Source organism: Oncorhynchus mykiss, chromosome 20, assembly GCF_057628025.1.
Source record: "Oncorhynchus mykiss isolate SJ-2025 chromosome 20, ASM5762802v1, whole genome shotgun sequence".
Lineage (NCBI taxonomy): Eukaryota > Metazoa > Chordata > Actinopteri > Salmoniformes > Salmonidae > Oncorhynchus > Oncorhynchus mykiss.
The window spans coordinates 13212336-13224209 of NC_143041.1; the positions used below are offsets into that span (position 1 = coordinate 13212336).

General features: G+C 43.9%; 1 protein-coding gene across 1 annotated transcript; it reads left to right on the forward strand.

Moving 5' to 3' along the window:
• The first annotated feature begins 5461 nt into the window (after positions 1 to 5461).
• LOC110498917 (large ribosomal subunit protein mL38) lies at positions 5462 to 7649 on the forward strand. Its single transcript, XM_090211866.1, is given in 7 exon segments — positions 5462 to 5522; positions 5895 to 5955; positions 5957 to 6095; positions 6239 to 6311; positions 6444 to 6489; positions 7031 to 7059; positions 7062 to 7649. Coding segments are annotated over 7 exon segments (525 nt in total). The 3' UTR covers positions 7178 to 7649.
• Positions 7650 to 11874: the final 4225 nt, after the last annotated feature.

Sequence of the window (11874 nt, forward strand, 5' to 3'; positions counted from 1 at the left end):
AGTTGGAAATGAACAGCAGTTTATGGTGTGAGTGCTATTCACGAGCAATGATATATTTTTTGGTTGACCCAGTTTACGGTCTCGAAGATGGTGAATGACGAATTAGGTAAAGTGGAATCGGTCAGAGTGATCAGGACTCATGAGCGGTATGATGTTGATTTCGTGTGTCAAAATAGCAAAATAGGAAAGCTCTCTGGCTCTTAAAGATGTCGACATATGATGTGCAAAGCTTTGCCTTTCAGAGTATATCACCGGTTAAAGGTGTTGTCTCGTTGGACCGAGGTAAAGACAGTTTCAGGTTGAACAGCAGTTAGGGACCGTCAACATGGTGACAAATCAAACATGTAAAATTTAAATTACTCCTAAAATGTTAGAAACTTGTTCTAGCTAACCCGAAGGCATAGACACACACTGCACACTTTTTTTGGTCGATTTTATATATTTTGTTTGTCGATCTTGCACTATTTTATATTATTTATTTACATTTTTGAATTTCAATAGCTCTTTGTCATGTGATCTACTGACTTCAGACAAGGTTCAGAATGTACAGTCAGTGGGCCTACACCCTTTAGTTTGTCCATTTTCATCTCACACAATTTTACATGAATTTTCAATGTTTCTAATTTCAATAGCTGCTTGGTCATGTGTACTACTGACATCAAACTAGGTTCAGAATGTCCACTGACTACACTTCTATATTGCACACCCTTTAGTTTGTTCATTTTCAGAATGTACACTCATTGGCCCTACACATTGCACACCCTTTAGTTTGTCCATTTTCATCTCACATGATTTTACATTAATTTGCCTGCTCTGCCCCCCTGAAGGACAGTGTCATTCACAAACCTATTCACTTGGGCCTTCTCCCTGGGGCCTTCCTAGCCTCCAGGGAGGCCCCCATTGACCTGGTGACCTCTGACTGCTGGCCTCTAGGCCTACCCTCCCTGCCCGCCTGCTTGCCCTCTCCCTGGGCCTGAGAGTGTTTCGCTTACTCCCTGGAACTACAGACCTCCACACCTACTCTCCTTACCCGGTCAACACCCCTCTCCCTTGGCCTTAGAGTATAGCTTACTCCTTGGAATTACTAAGACGTCTATAGTCCCGCTGTTAGGAACCACGTGCACCTGGTAAACCGAAACAAGCTCTGTGCTCCTAGTGACCCACCTGCTTTTTTCTGCTCACAGACTAAGTCCCCACTCCAACCTCCATAACCTGAGTGCTGCCCCCAGCCCCCGAGTCTGACCGCCCCTGCTTGGACTCAGAGTGCCCTCCACTTTGTTAGAGGCCTCCTTGTGCACCTGGTGACCCTCCTGCTTTTATCCGCTCAGAGACTAAGTCCCCAACCTCCACAGCCTGAGTGCTGCCCCTGAGTAACGTCCGGTGGTATCATCAGAGGCTTTTCTGTCTTACAAACTGGACATCAGTTGCTGCTACTAACCTTCTGTGGACTTTAGCTGTTTTTTTATATTTTTTTTTACACCCAATCGACATCAAGTGCCAGCACAATACTTATAGGCTTGAGAACCAAATACCCCTTGCAGTATCTAGCGGCACCATCAACTGGGTGTCGGAAGAAGCAACAGAAAATAATCATCCCCTTTCAATCATTTGCTTGCCCAGTCAGCCCTCCGGGAGAGAACCATAGGAACCACCTTTACCAGCGCTTCAATCGATATTCCTCACTTTGACATGAGGGGGTCACAGTCACCCAACGGGTGACTTTAGTGCGACCGCGACAGGTGGGCACGCTCCTTTGAATTTCATCAAGTTGACATTCAGTGATCCGTGTCCAGTGGGAACCTAGGCTTCTTCCGTCTGTTTTATGGATCCGCAGCAAATCGATGAGTGTGGGTGGTACTACCCACATCAGATGTAGGCTTCCCTCCCCAGACAAGCTGGAGATACCGCTCCCCACTTCGTAGGGCATGAGCCAGATCCATGAGCCAGATCCATGCAATGCCCTATCACTGCAGGGCCAATGGGTTTAGTCTCCATCTCAAGTCAATTGAGCGTAGAGGAGACTGCCCCACCTACAAAGTGGGGGGCCGGCGGGCGCCGTAGTCTGGGGAGATCCGCAAGAAGGGCCTGGCGCGCGTCCAGAGTTTCCGCCGCCAACCATCGGACCCAACACCCCACCGGCCCGCCGACGGACACCGCCCCAACGAACCCCTGCACGCAGCCGCTTGCGAAACCACACACGAGAGACCGCGAGATAGGCCGCACAATGAACTTCCAATGGTGCCGAGGAGGGCGACTGCACCCCTAGACGCGGCTTAAGCCCAGCCCCGCTTCGCACCCCAGCCCGACTGACCCAGCCCTTAGAGCCAATCCTTCTCCCGAAGTTACGGATCTTTTTTTGTCAACTTCCCTTACCTACATTGTTATTTTTTTTAATTTCTCCTTTATTCAACCAGGTAAGCTAGTTGAGAACAAGTTCTCATTTACAACTGCGACCTGGCCAAGATAAAGCAAAGCAGTGCGACAGAAACAAGAATACAGAGTTACACATGGAATAAACAAGCGTACAGTCAACACAATAGAAAAAAAAGAGTCTATATACAGTGTGTGGAAATGGCATGAAGTATGGCAATAAATAGGCCATAGTAGCAAAATAATTTCAATTTAGCAGATTAACACTGGAGTGATAGATGAGCAGATGATGGTGTGTGGTAGTAGTGTGGTAGTAGTGTAAGTACTGGTGTGCAAAAGAGCAGCAGAGTAAATAAAAACAATATGGGGATGAGGTAGGGAGATTGGGTGGGCTATTTACAGATGGACTATGTACAGCTGCAGCGATTGGTTAGCTGCTCAGATAGCTGATGTTTAAAGTTAGTGAGGGAAATGTAAGTCTCCAGCGATTTTTTTTTATTTTTTTATTTTTATTTTTTATTTTTTTTTGCAATTCGTTCCAGTCACTGGCAGCAGAGAACTAGAAGGAAAGGCGGCCAAACGAGGGGATGGCTTTGGGGATGACCAGTGAGAGATACCTGCTGGAGCGCGGGTGTTATCGTGACAAGTGAGTTGAGATAAGGCGGAGCTTTACCTAGCATAGACTTGCAGATGACCTGGAGCCAGTGGGTCTGGCGACGAATATGTAGCGAGGGCCAGCCGACTAGAGCATACAGGTTGCAGTGGTGGGTGGTATATGGGGCTTTGGTAACAAAACGGATGGCACTGTGATTACTCAGCAAATTGGATGCAGTCTGAGTATTGGAAGCTATTTTGTAGATGACATCACCGAAGTCGAGGATCGGTAGGATAGTCAGTTTTACTTGGTTAAGTTTGGCGGCGTGAGTGAAGGAGGCTTTGTTGCGAAATAGAAAGCCGACTCTAGATTTGATTTTGGATTGGAGATGTTTGATATGAGTCTGGAAGGAGAGTTCACAGTCTAACCGGACACCTAGGTATTTGTAATTGTCCATGTATTCTAGGTCAGAACCGTCCAGAGTAGTGATGCTAGTCGGGCGGGCGAGTGCGGGCAGCGAATGGTTGAAAAGCATGCATTTGGTTTTGCTAGCGTTTAAGAGCAGTTGGAGGCCACGGAAGGAGTGTTGTATGGCATTGAAGCTCATTTGGAGGTTAGTTAACACAGTGTCCAAAGAAGGGTCAGATGTACAGAATGGTGTCGTCTGTGTAGAGGTGGATCAGGGAATCACCCGCAGCAAGAGCGACATCGTTGATATATACAGAGAAAAGAGTCGGCCCGAGAATTGAACCCTGTGGTACCCCCATAGAGACTGCCAGAGGTTCAGACTACAGGCCCTCCCATTTTACACACTGAACTTAATCTGCAAAGTAGTTGGTGAACCAGGCGAGGCAGTCATTTGAGAAACCAAGGCTATTGAGTCTTCCAATAAGAATGTGGTGATTGACAGAGTCGAAAGCCTTGGCCAGGTCGATGAAGATGGCTGCACAGTACTGTCTTTTATCGATGGCGGTTATGATATCGTTTAGTACCTTGAGCGTGGCTGAGGTGCACCTGTGACCAGCTCGGAAATCGGATTGCACAGTGGAGAAGGTACATTGGGATTCAAAATGGTCAGTGATCTGTTTATTAACTTGGCTTTCAAATACTTTAGAAAGGCTGGGCAGGGTGGATATAGGTCTGTAACAGTTTGGGTCTAGAGTGTCACCCTTTGAAGAGAGGGATGACCGCGGCAGCTTTCCAATCTTTAGGGATCTCGGACAAAATGAGAGGTTGAACAGTGGTAATAGGGGTTGCAACAATGGCGGCGGATAATTTTAGAAAGAGAGGGTCCAGATTGTCTAGCCCAGCTGATTTGTACGGGTCCACTTTTTGCAGCTCTTTCAGAACATCTGCGATCTGGATTTGGGTGAAGGAGAAGCTGGGGAGGCTCAGGCAAGTAGCTTCGAGGGGTGCGGAGCTGTTGGCCGGGGTTAGGGTAGCCAGGAGGAAAGCATGGCCAGCCGTAGAGAAATACTTACTGACATTTTCGATTATCATGGATTTATCTCGTGGTGACCGTGTCGCCTAGCCTCAGTGCAGTAGGCAGCTGGGAGGAGGTGCTCTGGTTCTCCATGGACTTTACAGTGTCCCAAAACTTTTTGGAGTTAGAGCTACATGCCAGAGGCTGTTCACCTTGGAGACCTGCTGCGGATATGGGAACTGCCCGGCATGAGATTTAAACCCTATCCCCCGGATTTTCAAGGGCCAAGGAGAGCTCACCAGATGCCGCCGAAACCACAAAGCATTCTAGGGCTTGGGCCCCTCTCTCGGGGCGAACCCATTCACATGACTAAGGAGCTATTGAAATTCAAATGTAAAAATAAGTTTGTACTTTGTTTACACTCTCTAACTAATTCAATTAGGAATACACAATGCTGTTCACATTTCCACATTTTTATTAGCTTTGGAAAGTGAATTGATGTCCAAATCGTGTGCTATTTTGTGCGCAATGTTTCTAACATCATGACACTTATTTGGAGTCTGTGGCTCAAGTGGTTTGAAAGCGCGAATATCCAACTTGAAACTGTCTTTACATTGGTTCTCGTTTGACATAGAGGATGTGTGGTTTAAGAATAACGTTCGAGGAGTGGTAGACGTCGCTTTAATCGAACGATAGGCTTTTTTCTGTCTTATCAGTTTTGCTGTCATTTGACGAAGTGGTTCTCCCGACTTAAGTTTTACATTATGTATGAGAAATATGCGGTGACACCCTATGCACAGAAGCCGCTGCAGTGTTACAATTGTAAAAAGTTTGGACACTTGGCAAGTGTTTTGTCTAAGGAATAAATATGCCGTAGTTGAAGGGTCAGATGAAACATGCTGCTGTAATTGTGATTGGAATCACGTTCCCGGAGTGCCATGTAAGGATGGAGGTTGCAGTAGCTAGGATCAGGGCGATCCAGCAGGTTTCCTATGTGAAGGCAGTGAAAATAGCTGAAGGAGTGAGTAGAGATTAGATGCTATTGGATGTCCCCACAATTTGCAGTGAATGCCATGCAGGAGAAGGATCCCGACATACTAACAGTGAAGACGGACTTTTGCGTTTATAGCGCAAGTGATACATTGTTTTTATTAGTTTGACTAGTGCAATCTAATTAGCTAGACATTGTGAATGTGACATAGATTTCTGGATCTCCAGGACTTTACAGCTGAAATGTTATAGGGAGTACTGAATGAAGAGGTTCCCCTCTCCCAGTTTCCTGAGCCTGTGTTGGGATCTGAATAGACATTTAAATCCGACTGGAGTTTTTTTTGTGTTTTTGTTTGAAATTCAGGGTAGTAGCGTGCATTTGCTTAGTGATTTAGATTTTTGATAATTAGTATGAATTTGTTAATCCAAAACATTTAGTTTTTGGGGAATTTTTTACTACCCTGTACAGTAGGTGTCAGCAATTCACCTTATGAGTGGTCTTTGTTGTTTTTCCAGTCAACGTTCACCTGGATCGGGTGCAAGCAGGCTGGGAGGAAACAAGTGGCCCGTACCACGTCGAGGCTTGCGGATCACTATGGGATCTTTAAGGATCTGTTCCCCATGGCCTACTTCGTCCCCCGGGTCACACTGCGCATCAGCTACGTCCAAGACAGCTCAGCACAAGTACATTATGGGAATCACTTGATGCCCAAAGAGGTAAGATAAATGGATCATAGGGCATACAGTAGTTTTTATGAAAGATACAATAACTGTTGCCGTGTCTTTGTTCAGATCAGTTTTTAGCTCTCTGAATCCTGCATGGCTCTTCTATTTCACCTGCCCTCCTCTGTGTGTGACAGGCTTCTGTAGCACCGCAGGTCAGTTTTGTGGCAGAGTAGGGCTCCCTATGGACACTGCTGCGCACCAGCCCAGGCAAGACACTCGTACACCATTTGAGAATACGAGTTTTGTAATCCAGTTCTTAACATGTCCACATGGTGACACTGTGTCCCCATACGAATGTATGACTAAATAAATATTTACTGAATGATTCCTTCATTTCAGATGAGCATCTGCTGGATAGTGAAGGGGAGTGTGTGCACTGGCTGGTGTGAGTATTGCAATAATGATTATTGTATTGTGCTTTTGTCAAACTTGTAAGGGATTTACATTTTCTGGGGGTAAGGGCAATTCCACAGTAACAGAATAATGCGGAGACTGATTTTACACTTTCAAAAAAAATGTATGCCAAACAAACCATACAATTCTATGCACAAGTATGACTTAATTTCCACCAAACATTTTACAAAAACACATTTACTTGAACAGTGCAGATGCAAAGTTTGGTAACAGTATGGCGGTACCAACAGCACAAACTGTCATTCTGTTATCAAACTTTGCATCTGCACTGTCCTTCATGTGTTTATGTAAAAATATTGGTGAAAATTGTTAAAAGTAATCCTTGTGCATAGTTTAACTTTGCAGTGTCTCAACATCACTCTGTTACTGTGGAATTGCCCGTAACGAAATCCTTCCTCCACCAATATGATGAAGATAATCTGTTTTTAATTTATATAGATTAGTTTAATTACCATCAGAAAATGACCACAAAAAAAAATAGCGAGCAATTGACATCCTCTCCTTGTTTCCAGTGGGAACATCCCAGGTGGGGGCTGTGACGGCAGGAGAGGACCTGTCAATATCTGGCCCCGATCCCTGCCAAGGCTACTGGCTTTAACCGCTTTGTCTACATCATGTTCAGACAGGAAGGAACCATCAACTTCCATGAAGACATCTGACCATCACCATGGTGACTAACAGGACATACAAGTATCATTTGTGCTCCATGACCACCATCCATCTGTTCATTTCACACTAACACGCTTCCCCCCTCTCTGCTCCTCGAGTGCATCTCTGTCACAGCGGATATTTAAGACTGTAGATTTCTACAGGAAGCACCAGGACCGCATGACTCCAGGAGGCGCCTCTCTCTTCCAGGGTTGGAGAGTCATGCTTTACAGGATGGTAGGAAGTCACAGGATTGCTGTAGGGGTGGAGATCTTTGGATTAGGCATCAACGGGGGTTGAGGTCAAGGGAGAAACAATGGTTTTACACTATCACTTCGTCTTCCTGTTGAACCATAAAATATGTAAGGATTGGAAGGACTGGAGAAGTTCCCACATTGGAGTATATATACACTGGTGGTGGAACCATTTTGTCTGAATGCAGCTATATCGACCCTCTGGGCAGAATAAACTTGGTTAAGCGTTCATAGTGTCCGTTGAGTTTTTTTACTCTGAGAATTACAACATAACACTCTTAAGCCATCCCTTTAAATATGGTGTACCTTTATTAGAATTGTTGACCGACTCACTAGAATACATCGAGAGAACTGGTTCAGAATATAGGGATCAATTAAAGAAAGCCTTTATACACCTTGGCTTATTCCACATTGTTACAGCCTGAATTTAATATGGATTAAATTGATCTACACACATGAAAACATTTTAGCAAATTTATTCTATGAAATACAGATCTCATTTATGTAAGTATTCACACCCCAGAGTCAATGCTTTGTAGAAGCACCATTGGCCGCGATTACAGCAGGGAGTCTTTACACACCTGGATTGTGTAATATTTGCCCATTTATTAAAACAATTCTTCAAGCTCTGTCAAATTTGTTGTTGATCATTGCTAGACAACCATTTTCAGGTTGCCATATTTTAAGTAGATTTAAGTCAAAACTAACTCGGCCACATTCAACGTCAGGGTAAACAACTCCAGTGTAGATTTGGCTTCGTTTTAGATTATTGTGCTGTTGAGAAATGTATCTCCCAGTGTATAGTGGAAAGCAGTGGAAAACGGGTGTGCCTGCATTTCTTTTGTATCCTGAAAAACTTTCCAATCCTTGATGATTACAAGCATACCTATAACATGATTTCAGTGGCATTGTTAACCAACACACCCCACAAAGAAAATAAGAAATAAAAACAGGTTCAGCACCTCGAGTTATATTTGGTGAAAGGCTCAGCACATGCATACTCAGCTTGACTGGCTCTCGTTCAGGAAATTGAGAAATAAGTGCACTCAGCTATCCAGAAGTCTAAAGTTAGTTATTTTAAGGCGCAGTTCCCCCAGCCCTTCTAATGCGTCTAGCCCCGATGCTCCTCTCTCTTTTTCCCCTGCCCCGCTATAAAGTTAGGTGCTTAAGGAGCTCCTTAAACTTGACCCCCAAAAACCATCTGGGTCAAATTGTTTAGATCCTTTCTTCTTTAAGATTGCAGCTCCTATCATTGCCGAGCCTGTCTCTCCTCTCTGGGAAGGTTCCCATTGCTTAGATGGCAGCCACGGTGTGTCCTTTATTTAAAGGGGGAGATCAAACTGATCCTAACTGTTATAGGCCAATATACACCGCTGCTACTCTCTTATCTATGCATAGTCACTTTAATAACTACCTACATATTACCTTGACTAACCGGTGCCCCTGCATATCGACTCTGTACCGGTACCCCCTGTATAAAGCCTCCACATTGTTATTTTACTGCTGCACTTTAATTACTTCTATAATTACTTTTATTTCTATACATTTTAAAACTGCATTGTTGGTTAGGGGCTCGTAACTAAGCATTTCACTGTAAGTTGTTGTATTCGGTGCATGTGAATCTCTGAATGATCCAATGTTGACCTAAATGACTAATGATGATAAATACAATCCACCTGTGTGTAATCAAGTCTCCGTATAAATGCACCTGCACTGTGATAGTCTCAGAGGTCCGTTAAAAGCGCAGAGAGCATCATGAAGAACAAGGAACACACCAGGCATGTCCGAGATACTGTTGTGAAGAAGTTTAAAGCCGGATTTGGATACAAAAAGATTTCCCAAGCTTTAAACATCCCAAGGAGCACTTTGCAAGCGATAATATTGAAATGGCCTGGCCGTCCCTCTAAACTTTCAGCTCATACAAGGAGAAGACTGATCAGAGATGCAGCCAAGAGGCCTGTGATCACTCTGGATGAACTGCAGAGATCTACAGCTGAGGTGGGAGACTCTGTCCATAGGACAACAATCAGTCGTATATTGCACAAATCTGGCCTTTATGGAAGAGTGGCAAGAAGAAAGCCATTTCTTAAAGATATCCATAAAAAGTGTTGTTTAAAGTTTGCCACAAGCCACCTGGGAGACACACCAAACATGTGGAAGAAGGTGCTCTGGTCAGATGAGACCAAAATTGAACTTTTTGGCAACAATGCAAAACGTTATGTTTGGCGTAAAAGCAACACAGCTGAACACACCATCCCCACTGTCAAACATGGTGGTGGCAGCATCATGGTTTGGGCCTGCTTTTCTTCAGCAGGGACAGGGAAGATGGTTAAAATTGATGGAGCCAAATACAGGACCATTCTGGAAGAAAACCTGATGGAGTCTGCAAAAGACCTGAGATTGGGACGGAGATTTGTCTTCCAACAAGACAATGATCCAAAACATAAAGCAAAATCTACAATGGAATGGTTCAAAAATAAACATATCCAGGTGTTAGAATGGCCAAGTCAAAGTCCAGACCTGAATCCAATCGAGAATCTGTGGAAAGAACTGAAAACTGCTGTTCACAAATGCTCTCCATCCAATCTCACTGAGCTCGAGCTGTTTTGCAAGGAGGGATGGGAAAAAATGTCAGTCTCTCGATGTGCAAAACTGATAGAGACATACCCCAAGCGACTTACAGCTGTAATCGCAGCAAAAGGTGGCGCTACAAAGTATTAACTTAAGGGGGCTGAATAATTTTGCACGCCCAATTTTTCAGTTTTTGATTTGTTAAATAAGTTTGAAATATCCAATAAATGTCGTTCCACTTCATGATTGTGTCCCACTTGTTGTTGATTCTTCACAAAAAAATACAGTTTTATTTCTTCATGTTTGAAGCCTGAAATGTGGCAAAAGGTCGAAGTTCAAGGGGGCCGAATACTTTCGCAAGGCACTGTACATGCATACTCAGCTTGACTGGCTCTCGTTCAGGAAATTGAGGAATAAGTGCACTCCGCTATCCAGAAGGCTAAAGTTAGTTGTGACTAATACATTGATTTGAATATACATCTTGCTCTGTTTATCAAAAGTGTTGGAAAAACTTGTCAACAATCAACTGACTGGCTTTTTTAAACCTTTATCTAGGCAAGTCAGTTAAGAACATGACGGCCTACCGGGGAACAGTGGGTTAATTGCCTTGTTCAGGGGCAGAACGACAGATTTTTACCTTGTCAGCTCAGAGGGATTCGATCCAGCAACCTTTCGGATACTGGCACAATGCTCTAACCTCTAGGCTACCTGCTGCTATTTTATTGACTTGGTCAAAGCTTTTGATATGGTAGACCATTCCATTATTGTGGGTTAGCTAAGGAGAATTGGTGTCTCTGAGGGATCTTTGGCCTGGTTTGCTAACTACCTCAGAGTTGATTTATTTTATCTTTATTTAAATAGGCAAGTCGGTTAAGAACAAATTCTTAATTTCAATGACGGCCTAGGAACAGCAGGTTAACTACCTTGTTCAGGGGCAGAACAACATTTTTACCTTGTCAGCTTGGGGAGTCGATCTTGCAACCTTTCGGTTACTTTTCCAATGCTCTAACCACTAGGCTACCTGCCACCCCAAGAGTGCAATGCATAAAGTCAGAACATCTGCTGTCTCAGCCACTGTCTGTCACCAAGGGGGTACCCCAAGGCTCGATCCTAGGCCCACACTCTTCTAAATTTACAGCAACAACAGGTCAGGCAGTAGGACACTCTCATCCATTTATATGAAGATGATAGACTTGTACTCAGCTGGCCACTCCCCGGATTTTGTGTTAAACGCATGCATTTCCCCCCTGTGTAAACACATTCCAAATAGGATCAGGATAACTCCTGATAAAGTTGGGTAGCTGATATTCAGAGCCAAATAGATTAGTTACAGGAATCAGGACTAATAAAGCCAATGCAACAGTCTGTTTTACAAATGTGGGCCTAACACATGGATGGGCATTCATAAAATTTAATTGTAACACCCTAGTAAGCACAGACCGACGCCAATGTATTTTTTTGGTCCTGTCTGGACTAGCCAGACCGGCCTTGATTTGAACGTCCACAATCACCCAACCCCAACCTAAATGAGATGGTTTGGGATGAGTTGGACCGCAGAGTGAAGGAAAAGCAGCCAACAAGTGCTCAGTATATGTTGGAAAAGCCTACCAGGTGAAGCTGGTTGAGAGAATGCCGAGTGTGTGCAAAGCTGTCATCAATGCAAAGAGTAGCTACTTTGAAGAATCTCAAATATAAAATAAACAAATCAAAATAACTTTTTTGGGTTACTACATGATTCCATGTGTTATTTCATAGTTTAGATGTCTCCACTATTCTACAATGTAGAAAATAGTACAAATAAAGAAATGTAGGTGTGTCCAAACTTGACTGGTACTGTATTTTTACAAATGTTAACATTTTTCTTCCACTTTGACATTCAAGCA